We start from the raw sequence: 15,226 nt of genomic DNA on the forward strand, positions 1-15,226 counted from the left end.
GGATTTCTTTTCTCCCCCTTCAAAATTACAAGTTGACTGCTTCATAAGGCAAGCACAGAGTGGCCAGGATCCAACACTGCTGTTACATAAATATGTTAAGAGGGGACTTAAATCTGCCTGGTGGGCAAGCTGTGGGCACCTTACCTTCAAAATCTAGTAGACGCTAGTAAGTGGACCGTAGCAAATCATTATGGTCCTTTTTGTTTGTTTTAGACATCCACACTAATTTAAACACAAATGTAGGGGAGGAAAAAATTTCTTGCTATTTAAATTCATTGTCTAGGACCCCAAGAGACATTAATGAGAGGAAAGCATGCAAACCTATGTAAGTGAATGTGTATGTGTTTTTGAGACAGGCTCTTACTGTGTAGGCAAGGCAGACTGGCCTCAAATTTGCTATATATAGCATGATGGCCTCAAACTCATGATCTTTCTGCAATGACTTCAAGAAAGGTCAGAAAAAAATGCTTCCTAGATTTTATGTCTTGCTTCAGGGGAGGACAGAATCCACTTTTTTTTTTTTTTCTTTTTGGCAGTACTGGAGTTTGAGCTCTGGTCCTTGTTCTTGCCAGGCAGGTGCTCTACCATTGCAGCCATACCACCAGCCACAGAAAAGTCTACCAATCCCAGAAAGTCCATCTTCCATGTGCTATTTTTCAAATTCCTTCTTAAAATATTCAATGTGCTAAGTCATTACTCTGGGGCAGCAGCGTGATCTGAAGCCATCACTAGTAATTGAGTGGATTGATCAAAGGTTATTTTAGATGCCAGTTTTCCTAGCTGTGAAATGGGTACTTTCCTTTCTTCAAAAGAATGCTTTAAATATTAAATGTAATACATGATACTGCCTTGGAAAGTGCCCCAGAGAACATATTAGGCACCCCATAAATACTCATTAAGCTTAATTTCATCTTTGAATTTTGGTTCTGAGTGCCTCTCAGAGAATTGTGAAAATACCCTCCTCCAATAAGACGGAGTTAGTCTTGTCACTGGCTAAGATTTGAGAAAGAATTCAATTTCAGAACACATAAGTCATTTTTTATAATTAGTCGAGTTAGTAAATGGTTAATCTTATTTCTTTGACAATCTTGTTAGTTTTCATTTAACAGAAGGCAACATTTCCCAAGCTTGTCTTCCAATTGTAGACATGATAGGTAGCACAGGAAACAAACAAATGCTTTCAGTATTGCTCCCTCCTCTCTAGAACTCTTGAAATCATGAAAAGAGATAAAACAGGAGAACAACGTCACCAAAAGTCTAAGATGAATGAGATTTCCACTTCACCATGGGATCTGGTACCAAAGTACTTCCCATTGCTATGGTTTTCATTTTGAAAAAGAAATAAGAAGAAATAAATTCAAGTTGATAAGTTTCTGATCTGAACAAGATTAAAAATGTACTTTCTGAAATTGAAAATGGAAGAAGCTGCATGAACATTTCATCTGTATAAATGGCCTCAAAGATGTTTGGGAACGAAATTCTATGTAAGAAAATATGCCTGGAGTTATTAATTTATCCTGAGGAAAAATGCTCTGTTTTCAAATGGAGATCCTGGAATGGCTAATAATTATATGAAGAATTTTCCAACTTCTCTTGTGAAAATCACAGAAGAACAAATCAAAACAGGAATGAAATACTGAATAATATCCATCAGACTGGCAAAATCAGAAAGCAGAGCATCTTAACAAAACTTGTGCTGCCATAACAAAATACCATAAACTATGAAGCTTATAAATAACAAATATTTATTTCTCATAGTTCAGGAGGCTGGGAAGTCTAGTAAGGCCTCATTTCCTGGTTCACTGTGAAAGGGGCAAGACAGCACTGTGGGGCCTCTTTTATAAAAGCTCTAATCCTGCATGTAATGGATCTACATTCATGTAACCCTGATCACTTCCCAGAGGCCTTGTTTCCTAATACTATCATATTAGAGATTAGGTTTCAACATATGAATACTCAATTCATAGCTCTGAGTATTACCGATCATTAGAAGGGAGGTGGAAAAATTTAGTGGTTTACTAACCATGGCTTTGCCAAAGACATTTTGGAGAAACATCTAAACATCTCTCTTGTTCCCAGTCCTAGGCCCCCAAGTAAATTTTCCCACAGACCCAAAAGAGAACATGTCAATGATATTCATCAGTCATATTTGTGATAACAGAAAGGTAGAAAGAATTTGAGGAAATGAATGAGTGAAATATATGAGATAGATACTAAGAAATGCTCTCTTTTTTGAGATCAGAGTACAAGTAAATGGAAAAACAAAAGCCGAACTCAATACTCAATTAAACTGGCTCTCACTCATTTCATACCTGGGCACACCACTACCTGGATTTTCAATAGAATTGCCTGGCTTTTCTCTCAAATAAATTGTAATAATCACCAAAGTAAAGGCATCACATCTGAGTATCTTTTAAAGAAGATAACTTGCAGGACTCCAGTCTACTTTCAAGCCTGAAAACTTTGCCTCTGTTGCTGTTCTGAAGCCAGAGGGTGAGACATCAAGGAGAAAAGGTAAAGTTCATCTCCTTCATCTTGATCCCAGTTCTTTCAACATCCAGTTTTGGAGCTGTTAATGAGACAACTTAAGTAAAAGGAAATGAGAGTTTATTGCTGCCAACTACTGTTTGATATGTTTCAGACATTAAAGTCAGCTACACTGAGGAAAGTCTAGAGGAGATGTGAAGAGTGTATTGATAGACCAGAATTTGAAACCCAAAATATGCCTCTTTGGCATAAAGATTATTTTGAGGACCTGCAGGCATAGAAGAAGCCCTGAAAAAAAGAGAAATCATCCTTTTTGTGAAGGAAATTCACAAGTATGAAGGAAAGTTCCATTTATAAGAATATCCCCCTCTCAGTACCTAGAAAAGAAGGATGGCTTTAATTGTTGTTGTTGTTTTCATGTTTTTGGCAGTACTGGGTTTGAAATCAGGGCTTCACACTTGCTAGGAGTGCTGCCATGTGATTCACTCCACCAGCCTTCAGTAGACCTTAACAGTGATCTGCCTTAGCAAACTACCCTTGTTGACCTTGTTACTGTTAGTGGTTTCCATAACTGGCCTCCCTAACAACCTTTGCTCCGGAGCTGAAGATGGTATTGATGCCTAAATTCTAAGCCACTTCTATGAGATTTACTCATTTCCTGAGTGTGTGGGTAGGTGTATGTATGTGTACACACAAGCACACACACAGATGTGTATGAGATAGACATGTTACTTCTGTATGTTTTCTCTCCTGTTAATCTGTCTGTCTTTTACTACAGGGAATCTCATTTGAGAACTCAGAAAGAATTGGGGGAAAATTATTTTTTTCTTCTATAGACATGTATGGCAGTAAGACATTGAAAAATGGTCAGGGAAGAGCCTTAGGTAGCACAGGAGAGAGCATCAAGTACTAAAAGCTTTGTATGTTGGAGCGCATACTTGGTTCTTCAGAGTTTTAAGAGAAAGTAAGGGGTTTCTGTAGTGAAGGGTGTTGCAAATCAGGTTTAGGCCAGGAGAAAACATAGGCATAGTGAACCTTAAGTAGAGAGGGTGGGACAAAATCAAGGGAGGAAAGCTCTGGAAGGGTAGTAGGCTCTGCGTTCATCTTCAAAGTTTACTTGTTGTTGTTGTTTTATGGAACTGGGGATTGAACTCAGGACCTTGTGTTAGCTAGGCAAAGACTGCACACATCACACCTCCAAGCCTTTTTGTGTTAGTTATTTTTCACATAGGGTTTCACATCTTTTGCCTAGGTTGGCGTGGACCACTAACCTCCTATTCTTGCCTTCTGAATAGCTGTGATAACAAATTCCTGCCACTATGCCTAGCTTATTGTTTGAAACAGTCTCAGTAGATTTTTGCCTTGACTGGCTTGGAACCACAATCCTCCCGTTCTCTGCCTCCTGAGTCGCTGGGATTAAGACTTGAGACACTGTGTCTGGCCCAGAGATTTTTACTTGATTTTCCTGGGGCTCAGAAAGCAATACCACAAAATATGCTAGTTGGTTTTTTAATTTTATTTTTTGTCCAATCCAAGATCACCCAGGGAATAGCAAATGCAAGGTATAGTTATCCCTGGGTTTTTGTTTATATACTTAAAGGCTGAATCCAAAGACATTCAAATTGTTCTGAATTCCTTTATTGGATATCTCATCAACTGCAAGAGATAGATGTATATTTATCACAGAAAGGTAGACTAGAGATGACACCCAAAGCTCAGACTTTGTTCCAGGTTATTGTCTGTCTTTTGGGCCTATTCACCTTCACTAAAAATCAGTTATTCTTCCTGTAAAATTGTCTACATCTCTCACTGCCTCCTTCTCTGTGAAGAGGGTTTATGAAGTTGTAAGTTTCATTGGGTTGTGGAGTACTTGTTGTCCTGTGATGCCCATGAATGTAATGGATATGCATGCTTTTTTCCTGTTCTCTGCTGTCAGTTCATTTCTCCAAGGGAAAGAGAGGGCTCTTAATAACATATTGAGACATTACAAACTTAAGGATGCTTTAAGTATGAGAGTAGGGATGGTGATTATAGTGAACGAGGAAGATGGGAAGCTCCATGATTTTACATTTCATATTTAAAGTTTTAACTTGGTAAAGTCACAAAATGCAGAAAGGTGAGGAATTGTGGAATAGAAGGCAGAATTTGAGAGATTGATTTCATGGAGAGGTGTGGACGCAAGTCAGTGTTGTTTTGGAGACATGAATATATTTCATATGTGTGTATTTATTTTGGGGACAGGAGAAATGAGAATTTGGAGAGAAGCGAATAAACTATTTTTAAATAAGAAACACAGAAAGAAAAGAAAAAGACATTTAAAACATGATCTACTAGCTAATTCCAAGGCCCTAAGAAAAATAGGCAAGACAAAATCAGCAGTGAAGGAGATAAAATAGATGGAATACAAATTAAAAATCTAATGATATTGAAGTGAATTGAGCCCAATTCTTTGAATTAAGAACATTAAGACATTGTGGATTAGCCAGTAGCCTTCAGAACACTGAACCCTATTTATTCAGCTGACTAAGAGGAACGGAAACTGTATGGAACCTAAAACACTGCCAGTGCTACTCTAGAAGTACATCTCTCCTAAGGTGACAAAATTGCACAACTATTTATACTAGTTTATCAACAAGGATTTATTAGGCAACTCATTTCTATTATCATTACAATTTGCTGTGGAAAACAAAAGGAAGCATTTTCAAAGTACTTCATTTAAGTGAAACAAGATTCTCAAACTTTTTGAGAAATCTTTAGTTCTTTCCTCCCTGCAGAGGGTAGAAGAGCATTAACAAAGAATCTGGTTTAACAAAGAGGATTTATAAATATTTACAACTGAAACAATATGCATGTCAATGTTGTAGCAATAGAAAGGTGTGATCTTTTTCTTAATTCATTATAAGGGTAGGTGAGTCATGGCCCACACTTCTATAACAAAAAACAGATGAATTAGAGAAAATCATAGTACTTTTATTTCCAAATTTATTTAGCTAGTTTCACAGTGCTGAGAATCCAACCAAGGGCCTTGCTCTCCACCATTGGGCTACATTCCCTAGCCCTCTAATAGATTTATTTAATCAAATTTTAAGTGATACAGGAGCATCCAGAATCAAAGACCAATCTGGAGTGTGGTTTAAGGGTAGGGTGCCTAACAAGCATAAAGCCTTGAGTTTCAAACTCTAGTACTGAAAACACACACACACACACACACACACACACACACACACACCAGAATCAAAGACCCAAAAAACTCAGAGAAAAACTTGCCTTTTTTCTTTTTCTTTTTTTAAAACAGGGATCTACTAGGTAGTCCTGGCCAGTCTCAAACTAGTGATCTTCCTTATTTAACATTCCAAATGCTGAGATTATAAGTATGTGCCACCACGCTTGGCACAACTGCCTATTTTTATGTTTAGATTTGATAAAGAATGGGCATCTTTGCACAATATGACTGGACAAACAGGATGTGACCCAATGTTTGTAGACTAAAGGGGATTCTACTTGGCCTCTGTACAGCATTCCTTCCCCCTGGGTATTGAGCAGGGCCCCTCAGAATGAGGCTGTTCAAGGGAGAAGGGGGAGTGAACTTTCTGGTTTTCATGGTTTGCTATGGAGGAGAGGAGTTCTAGTTTCTACTGCCTGCCTTGAGGAAGAGGTATACTGGTTCTATGACTTGCTTTGGAAGTAAGAGGACGGAAGAATGTCAGGCATTTGCATCTGAGGCTCTTCCAATCTTTAGTCCAAAGCACTCAGTATGCAAAGTGCCATACTCTAGGGCACTGCGTTCTGAGTCTCAACAATGTGTTCCCAGGACAAGCCACTATCAAGGCAACCAAACCAGAGTCCTTTCAGAGTATGTTATTAAAGGATCAGATTATTTCACGCCAGAACATGCCACTTGGCTTTAGAGATTATTTAAAGTTAACTGTTTTGAGAAACCGTGAGCATAGAAAAAAATGCAAAAACTGGGTAAAAAAAATTTTCAGGAAAAAAACCATTTACATTTACAAAGGAGTTATGTCCCTTAAAGTTGTCCTCTGCCATACCCGAAGAATGAGTCCCAGAAAAGATTCTTACTAGTTAGAATGACTGGAATCTGCAAAACAAACTTTACTAGGTAAGTCTGACTTTCCATTAGTTTACCTCCCTTTAAACTGTCTTATGAGCTGCAAGGTCTAATTGCTTCTTTAGGCTTTTATTCCGTTTCTGCAAAACGCTAGAAGTTCAAAACACTACGCGGAGGAAATAATTTGAAAATGGGTCTTTTTTTTTTTTTCTTTTTGAAGGGTCTGAAATTTAGGTACCGCCCTTTCCGTTTGCGCTGAAAACGTGGACAGGCTCAGTTCAGGAATTAAATTAGCCCATGGGTCCCAATCAGGTCCGCTTTGAGACTATATAAATCTTTGCTCCTGGTGTTTGTGGTATCTTGTTCTATTACAGCCATGTCTGGAAGAGGTAAAGGCGGGAAGGGTCTTGGTAAGGGCGGTGCTAAGCGCCACCGCAAAGTCCTGCGCGACAACATCCAGGGCATCACCAAGCCCGCCATCCGGCGCCTGGCCCGCCGCGGCGGAGTCAAGCGCATCTCCGGCCTCATCTACGAGGAGACCCGCGGGGTGCTCAAGGTTTTCCTGGAGAACGTGATCCGGGACGCCGTCACCTACACGGAGCACGCCAAGCGCAAGACGGTGACCGCCATGGACGTGGTCTACGCGCTCAAGCGCCAGGGCCGCACCCTCTACGGCTTCGGAGGCTAAGCTAATCTTAAACCACTGTTTAGGGATGGTTCAAAGGCCCTTTTCAGGGCCGCCCACAAAATCTGCGGAAGGCTGTGGAAACTTCATACCGTCAGTGGGGTGTTGGTAGCGAATTCTTAATCATTAACATGTCAAAGTTTAATTAGGTGTCCCTTGAAGCACTAATGCTCAAAGTGGCAGTTTCCCATTTTAAACCAAATAACCGCCTTTCAGTTTAGTAAATAGGGTAAGCAGGTCACCCTATGTCGGTTGCTTTCTCTCCATTATGGCCAGGAGTGAATAACGACAATTTACTAAGACCAAAGAAAATACTCTTGGCTATAACTTTTTTTTTTTTTTTTTGTCTTTTTTGGTGCTGGGATCGAACCCAGGGTCTCACGCATGCTAGGCAAGCGCTGTACCACCGAGCTACATCCCAGCCCAGACCATAACTATTGAAGCGGCTTATTTCTAGGTATGTTCAAGTTGGACAACTGCAGGCAAAGCACATGACTTGAATTTTTAATCACATCACTTGCAAGCAATTTGCTTTAGTTGCAGTTTCATGTCTTATTTAAGTTTTTTGTCAATATCCCAATGATGACGCTTCTCTGAGTCACGCAAGCACATGATCCTCAAGGAAACATTTCCCGGAATTTTAGTACCTGGAAAATCTTAGAGGCTTTTGTAAAACCTTTATATACCATGGCAGAAAATGATTTCCTTTCATTAGAGGATTTAACTGGGAATCAATTCTGTGGGTGGAAAGATAACGTCAGTAGCGTACTGTCCAATCAGAACGCGAGGATCTTTATAAATTCTGAGCTTTTGGCTGTGCCATTGCTCATTCTTGCTGAGTTACTGAGTACTTTGCGTTATGGCTCGCACTAAGCAGACGGCTCGCAAGTCCACCGGCGGCAAGGCGCCGCGCAAGCAGCTGGCCACCAAGGCCGCCCGCAAGAGCGCGCCGGCCACCGGCGGCGTGAAGAAGCCCCACCGCTACCGGCCCGGCACCGTGGCGCTGCGCGAGATCCGCCGCTACCAGAAGTCCACCGAGCTGCTGATCCGCAAACTGCCGTTCCAGCGCCTGGTGCGCGAGATCGCGCAGGACTTCAAGACCGATCTGCGCTTCCAGAGCTCGGCCGTCATGGCGCTGCAGGAGGCTTGTGAATCCTATCTGGTGGGCCTGTTTGAGGACACCAACCTGTGCGCCATCCACGCCAAGCGCGTCACCATCATGCCTAAGGACATCCAGCTTGCGCGTCGCATCCGTGGAGAGAGAGCTTAAGTTTTTAGTGGCTCTACGTGTGCGTTATCCCAAAAGGCTCTTTTCAGAGCCCCTCAGTTGTCACCAAAACAGCTGTTGCCTAGTCTAGTTTTAAAAGTCTCAAAGCAGTAGTTACTGTAGCCTTAATAGCTTCATAGTGTTCTGGGCATGCTTACTATCCGCAATAAGTACTTAAAGTATTCCATCTTGAGAAGTGACAGCCACTTGAGTTACCTGTCTATACAAAGCAAAAGGAAAAAGTACTTCATTCCCTGTCTTGAATGGGTAGTTTGTGTAGGAGGCAATGTGCATCCTTGTAGTTTATCCCTGGACGTTCACAAATGTTCCTGTTTTTTGGCATGCATACTTGGCTCTGGGCAGGAGAAGCCCTCCTGGGTATAGAGTATTCTGTTTTCTATTCTCTGTAATATTTAGCAAGCCTTGTTAATGGCCTTAAGAGTAATCGTAGGTGGCCAAAGCTCGGTGTCCTTTGAAAGTGTAGTCAGACTGGGATGTACGTGGCATTTTAAGGCTGTTCCTGATCGCCACCCAACTGACGATCAGGAGCAGTTAACTTTGCTCAGCATTTTCAACTATTTAATCTGCTTATTTGCTTGCTCTTCATATATAACTTATTTTGCTGTTTATCTTTCTGGGTATCCATCTTGACTGAAGGAGATAGAGTCATGTAAAGCCAGTTTTGTTTTTGTTTTTGTTTTCCTCCTGAGTCTTCTCAGGACAGTTCTCCCTGGGCTCTCCCTTCTTTCCCCTATACTTTAATTCACTCTGACAAAGGGGCTTATATCCCAGCAACTGATTCTTTGTAAAACTTCTTGGAAACACTGGGAATTGATCCAGGAAATAGTTCTGGCCTATAGGACTAAAAGCCTTTTCCAACAATTTCAAGCTCCTGCTAGATGTAGGGACAACTCTTGATGTCACCTTTCCCTTGCTTCTCCCCCTAGGATTTTCCCCTGTAATAGAGGTGAGGTCAGAGATCTAGGTTTAAATCCCAGGGCTTCCAGGTACTAGTTGTGTAACCTTTGGGAGTTGCTTTTTCTGGATGTCAGGTTAAACAGCTGTAAAATGTGGTAAATGAATTAAAACCTACACAGAACACTTAGGATGACTTCCTGGCACTTAGAAAAAGCCAAATAAATGTTAGTCCTCATTTGTTCATGGAGTTTAAAGCAGGTAGTTTCCCTTGAATCTTCTGAAAACTTTGTGATTCCAACAGTCAGAAGTGCTTTCTTTTCTTTAGTTTTTATTAGCTGTGTTCTGAAGTAGGCCTGCCTGAAGGAACATCTATGTGTAGAGGAGTACAAAACGTGGCAAAAGGGCCAGACAATAAATAATCTTAGGCTTTGCAAGGCACATACGGTCTCTGACACGTCTTATTTTTGAGTTTTACAATACATTAAAAATTTAAAGACAATTCTCAGATTGAGGTTCATAAAAATAGGCTACTGTCTAGATTTGGCTATTTTGCCAACCCCTCCAGGAGCTCCTGGAAAGATGAAATATGTATGCCACTTTAAACTTCCCTGCACATCTTTTCACTGGAAAGAATTGAGTGACTATTGACTTCTTTTTTTTTTATATCAAAAAAAAGTTTGTGATGTGATTTTACTATATATCTGAATAAAGCTGTCAATCTCTTTTATCTGACTAGCACAAAGTTCTGTACATTTCCCTTCCCCAAAAAATAGCAAACCTCAGTCCTCCATTCTCCCCTCATGGCCTGAGTTTTGTTTTCCTGAATTCTTCTGTACCTCCGTAGCCTTCAATCCCACACTATGCAATCCAATTTCACAAATCAATATCCACCTATTAAAAATATTCATGTCTGCCTCTAAACATACAAAAATGCATGCTCATATATATGTATCCTGACTGCTTATACATCAGTATTCCTAGTGGTGTTACTTATTAAATCTTAATGAAGATGTCAGTGTTAGCACTGGGAAGAATGCTTTGAAAACCTCATAGGATCGCAGACCATATTAAACAATTTGTGTATCTGAGAGCTACAGGGAGTTCTTGAATAATTTTCTCCAGGTTTTTTTCCCCTAAGCAAGTGATCTGCATTAAGCATTTTTTAATCCCCATTTTAATGGAGTTGCCCAGGAGCTAAGCAAAAATACCTAAATCAGAAAACATTTGAATTCAGTGGTTGGCTTCTTGAACTCAAAGCTATTTCTAATCTTTTTACTGCTACTTGGAATAAATCATTCTGACAACTGCAAAAATCTGAATCTCTTAGAAAAACATTAGGATGTGGAAACTACTAGGAGGCAGAACCGGTTTTTAAAGTAAGATCTATGTAGTTAATTTCAACTGTAGGCAACTAGCTGCCTTATGCCTGTGTTACTTGCTACAGTTCGAAACAAAGTTTATGCCTAAACCAAGGAATCTATTGTGTTTCCTGTTGCAAAAATCAAAGCCTGAGCCTATGGACAAATCCTTTAAATAGTATTTATTGGATACTTTGTAGCAGCTTATTACAACACGCAACCAATTAGCACGATGCCCTCAGCCTGGTGGATTCTTATGAAAAACTGAAAGGATTTTTAAAAATATCTTTCGTCAATTGTCTGTGAGTCATAAAAAAACAAACAAGTATGTGGACCTGGAGACTGTTTTCCTTCTTTGGAACTTCAAAGCGCCAAATCCTGTGTCGTTGTTTTCAGCATTTAATCAAATTTTGAGAAGTAACAAACACAATTTTGAAGTCCAACCTTGATCTGCAGCGGCCCAAGGGCGGTGGATTGGACGCTCCACCAATCACAGGCCAGCACCGGCTTATATAAGCCCAGGCCCGAGCTAACCAGCATTACAAAACTTGTTCCCTGGTTTTCGAGTCTCTTCTCTACTAGCAGTTGTTCCCATTCTGCCATGTCGGAAACTGCTCCAGCTGAGACGGCAGCTCCGGCCCCGGTGGAGAAGTCCCCTGCCAAGAAGAAGGCTACAAAGAAGGCAGCTGGCGCAGGTGCGGCTAAGCGAAAGGCCACCGGACCCCCAGTCTCCGAGCTCATCACTAAGGCTGTGGCAGCTTCCAAAGAGCGCAATGGCCTTTCTTTAGCTGCGCTTAAGAAAGCCTTGGCTGCGGGTGGCTACGACGTGGAGAAGAACAACAGCCGCATCAAGTTGGGTCTCAAGAGCCTGGTGAGCAAAGGCACCCTGGTGCAGACCAAGGGTACTGGTGCTTCCGGCTCCTTCAAACTCAACAAGAAAGCGGCCCCTGGGGAAGTCAAGCCCAAAGCTAAGAAGGCCGGTGCAGCCAAAGCCAAGAAGCCTGCAGGTGCCACCCCCAAGAAACCTAAGAAGGCTGCGGCATCCAAGAAGACAGTGAAGAAGACTCCCAAGAAGGCAAAGAAGCCTGCGGCAGCTGGTGTAAAAAAAGTGGCTAAGAGCCCTAAGAAGGCCAAGGCTGCTGCCAAGCCGAAAAAAGCTGCTAAGAGCCCCGCCAAGCCCAAGGCTGTCAAGCCAAAGGCTGCCAAGCCCAAGGCTGCGAAGCCTAAAGCAGCAAAACCTAAAGCTGCAAAGCCTAAGAAGGCGGCTCCCAAGAAGAAGTAGGAAGTAGGCGTGGAAAACGAGCAGCAAAGCCCCAAAGGCTCTTTTCAGAGCCACCCAGAGATCTCTACGAAAATAGCTGTGCGCTAGCTTTTGTGGTTCCATGCTATCTTTTAACTCACTTTTTCTTCCAGTATTTGATTTTCTGCATGCGCTCTAGCACTGAAAAAGCGATTGGAGCCCAAAAGCTTTCATTAAACGAATAGGTTAAATTGAGTGTATTGCGACTCAGCTCTTCTTAAGAATTAAGTAAGTGGCTCTGAAAAGAGCCTTTGGTTTACAGGCGAGCTTACTTGCCCTTGGTTTTGTGATGACTCTCAGTCTTCTTGGGCAGCAGCACTGCCTGGATGTTGGGGAGGACGCCGCCCTGAGCGATGGTGACTTTGCCCAGCAGCTTGTTGAGCTCCTCGTCGTTGCGGATGGCCAGCTGCAGGTGGCGCGGGATGATGCGGGTCTTCTTGTTGTCCCTGGCCGCGTTGCCCGCCAGCTCCAGGATCTCGGCGGTCAGGTACTCCAGCACCGCCGCCAGGTACACCGGGGCGCCGGCTCCGACCCGCTCGGCATAGTTGCCCTTGCGGAGCAGGCGGTGGACACGGCCCACGGGGAACTGGAGACCAGCACGGGAAGACCGGGTCTTGGCTTTGGCGCGAGCCTTGCCGCCCTGCTTGCCACGTCCAGACATGGCGAAAGAATAATGTCAAGTGAATACACCGGATGCTAGCGCCAAAACTGTTGTACTTATAGTTATTACAGGGCGCGAAAATGAAGCCCTACCATTGGCTACAACTGCACTTTCTCTTAAACCAATGGTATTATGGTTTTGAAATATGCTTACTTTGATTGGGCCAAATCAATATATGACGTCCTGTAGAAAGTATCACTACACAGAAACAGGATTTTGGTCATCACCTAATTTGCATAACGCATTGTAAATAAAACGCTCAAAACTTTTCCTGGCCACATTTGCCTGATTCTTTGCATCTCCACTGTATTTGAGCTGGTCACATCAGCTCCAAGAAGGTAGAAGTCACCGAAGGACCGCTGGAAACGAAAGCTCTACGGCAAGGCGAGTTAAGCTACGAGTACATAATGCCAAATGAGGTCTACGCCAACACCGGCGTCTCGTCCAACCTCGCGGCCATCGTTTACTCACCTACACCGTTGAGCGCATCGCGGGTGAGGCGACTCTCCGGATGCATTACAAACAGGCTTGAAGGTTGCATTCGGGAGATCCAGAGGGCCGTGCGCCTGCTGCTACCAAGGGAGCTGGCCCTGCACCCCGTGTCCAAGGGCACCAAGGCCTTCACCCAATACACCATTTTGTTCCTCTACAGGTGACTAAGTCTCAAAGCCCCTTTTCAGAAGTACATTTCCAAGGAAAACTCACTTATTTTACTCTTCTCTTAAAGGTAGCAAGTCATTTGGTAAATACATATTAGCTTATATAGGAGGTACATTGGCCATTTAAATAAAATTGTCAGCTCTCAAGGTTTTCGTGTTAACAGTACCCAAAACGAGAGTTTTACTGTGCTCATTTCACTTAACATGAGGCTGAATTTTAACATTAAGAATAGGCAGTAAGTTAGAAGACAGTGCTTGCCTAGCATGCAGGTGGTCCTGGGTTCCATAACTGCAAATAATTTTTGCATGAGCGTATTCTTCTTTTCATGAGACTTAATTTTTTGAGTCATTTACAAGATTTCAAGTGCCTTTTAAGACCTTAACGCATTAGCTGGACATTTTGCAAGTTATCTGACCACTTTCAAGCCTCCCAGTAGGAAGCTCAATAAATAACAGTACATTGATTTACAGGAACTTTAAGATCAAAGTATTTCCTTATTTTGTAACTTAGATGCAACCTCCCACTCTAGGCCTTATTTGTACATATAGTGATTTAATGATGTTGAGATAAGGGTGAAGATGAAGGAGAATTTGTGACTGAATTAAGACCCCTCTTCTTTTTGGTTAAGGACTGGATTTGTTTCTCCCTAATCTGTACCTTTGTCGTAGGTAGATTAAGGTAGTCCACACCCTTCCTATGAAGTTCTAATTTAAAATGTGACTTGAGCCAGGCACTGATGGATCATGTCTGTAATCCTAGTTTCTCAGTAAGCAGAAATCAGGAGGATTGTGGTTTGAGGCCAGCCTGGGCAAATAGTTCCCGAGATCCTATCTTGAAAAAAAAAAAAATCACACACACACAAAGGACTGGTGGAGAGGCTCAAGGTGTAGGCCCACCCAGAATTCAAGCCCCAGTACCATAAATAAATAGTAAAATGTAACTTGATTCTGCCTCATGCTCTTCATTCACCTTTTAATGTTTTAAAGGAAAGCTGTATGGAGATTCCTCAAAAACTAGAGCTAGAACTGCATATGATCCAGTTATACCAGTTCTGGGCATCTACCCTAAAGAACATAAGACAGGAAACAGTAGAGACACCTCTGTACACTGATGTCCATCTCAGTAGTATTCAAAATAGCCAAGTTTTGGAAACAACCCAGATGCCTTACAACTGATGAATGGATTAAGAACTTGTATATATACACAATGTTAATTGTGTATTCATTGTAATTGGAATAATACTCAGCCACAAGGAATACGGACATGTGGTTTGAAGGTAAAATGGATGCAATTGGAGGACATCATGTTGAATGAAGTTAGCCAGGATCAGAAACACACAAGCTGCGTGTTTTCACTTATAGGAGGAAGATAGATCCAAAGAAAAACATATACACAAAACCAAACATGATCATGTACAAACTCAGGTGTTGAGCATGTTTGTAACAGTGGAACTACTGTATGGAACTTGGGGAAGGAGGGAGAGGAAAAGAGAATGATAGAGCATCAGTAATATCACATATCATAAAATATGAAGGCAAAGGATATAAGGATGTGTATTGAAAGCTGTTGAAAAATGGTGGGTGGGAGGTAAAGGGGTAATGGAGAAAAATAGAAGTGATTGAACAGACCAAAGTAAAGCACACCCACAGTGGGCATACATTGAGAAACCCCTTTGAATGTGAACTTAAATATTAATAAAGAAAACAGGGACCATAAAATAGGCACAGCGTGGGGGGGGCACTAATGGGGGGAGGGAGGGGGAGGGAAGGAGATTAAAGTGATGGTATATGGCAGATGGACTTCATATACCTATATGAAAAAGAA

At 41.9% G+C, this 15,226-nt stretch overlaps 5 protein-coding genes across 5 annotated transcripts; 4 read left to right on the forward strand and 1 right to left on the reverse strand.

The window, feature by feature from the left end:
• The first annotated feature begins 6,904 nt into the window (after window positions 1-6,904).
• On the forward strand, window positions 6,905-7,287 carry LOC109674065 (histone H4). Its single transcript, XM_020151176.2, has one exon. It carries the CDS (start codon window positions 6,930-6,932, stop codon window positions 7,239-7,241), a length of 312 nt encoding a protein of 103 aa, XP_020006765.2. The 5' UTR covers window positions 6,905-6,929; the 3' UTR covers window positions 7,242-7,287.
• Window positions 7,288-8,060: 773 nt separating this feature from the next.
• Window positions 8,061-8,561, forward strand: LOC141425668 (histone H3.1-like). The gene has a single exon (XM_074082678.1). The coding sequence runs from the start codon at window positions 8,098-8,100 to the stop codon at window positions 8,506-8,508; it is 411 nt and encodes a 136-aa protein (XP_073938779.1). The 5' UTR covers window positions 8,061-8,097; the 3' UTR covers window positions 8,509-8,561.
• A 2,760-nt stretch (window positions 8,562-11,321) lies between these two features.
• H1-5 (H1.5 linker histone, cluster member) lies at window positions 11,322-13,010 on the forward strand. The gene has a single exon (XM_020151162.2). It carries the CDS (start codon window positions 11,383-11,385, stop codon window positions 12,061-12,063), a length of 681 nt encoding a protein of 226 aa, XP_020006751.1. The 5' UTR covers window positions 11,322-11,382; the 3' UTR covers window positions 12,064-13,010.
• Window positions 12,315-12,777, reverse strand: LOC109674056 (histone H2A type 1-J). Its single transcript, XM_020151165.2, has one exon. The coding sequence runs from the start codon at window positions 12,740-12,742 to the stop codon at window positions 12,350-12,352; it is 393 nt and encodes a 130-aa protein (XP_020006754.1). The 5' UTR covers window positions 12,743-12,777; the 3' UTR covers window positions 12,315-12,349.
• LOC141425889 (histone H2B type 1-A-like) lies at window positions 12,823-13,398 on the forward strand. Its single transcript, XM_074084828.1, has 2 exons — window positions 12,823-12,869; window positions 13,071-13,398. Exons 1-2 carry the CDS (start codon window positions 12,823-12,825, stop codon window positions 13,396-13,398), a joined length of 375 nt encoding a protein of 124 aa, XP_073940929.1.
• The last annotated feature ends 1,828 nt before the right edge of the window (window positions 13,399-15,226 follow it).

This window comes from Castor canadensis, chromosome 8 (genome assembly GCF_047511655.1).
Source record: "Castor canadensis chromosome 8, mCasCan1.hap1v2, whole genome shotgun sequence".
Taxonomy (NCBI): domain Eukaryota; kingdom Metazoa; phylum Chordata; class Mammalia; order Rodentia; family Castoridae; genus Castor; species Castor canadensis.

What these genes read in the sequence shown, in the direction of transcription:
- LOC109674065 (XM_020151176.2), top strand. Translation starts at nt 6,930, where the DNA reads ATGTCTGGAAGAGGTAAAGGCGGGAAGGGTCTTGGTAAGGGCGGTGCT.
- LOC141425668 (XM_074082678.1), top strand. Translation starts at nt 8,098, where the DNA reads ATGGCTCGCACTAAGCAGACGGCTCGCAAGTCCACCGGCGGCAAGGCG.
- H1-5 (XM_020151162.2), top strand. Translation starts at nt 11,383, where the DNA reads ATGTCGGAAACTGCTCCAGCTGAGACGGCAGCTCCGGCCCCGGTGGAG.
- LOC109674056 (XM_020151165.2), bottom strand. Translation starts at nt 12,742, where the DNA reads ATGTCTGGACGTGGCAAGCAGGGCGGCAAGGCTCGCGCCAAAGCCAAG.
- LOC141425889 (XM_074084828.1), top strand. Translation starts at nt 12,823, where the DNA reads ATGAAGCCCTACCATTGGCTACAACTGCACTTTCTCTTAAACCAATG. An exon ending in CACTTTCTCTTAAACCAATG is followed by an intron (nt 12,870 to 13,070) that starts GTATTATGGTTT and finishes TGGTCACATCAG; the next exon opens with CTCCAAGAAGGTAGAAGTCA.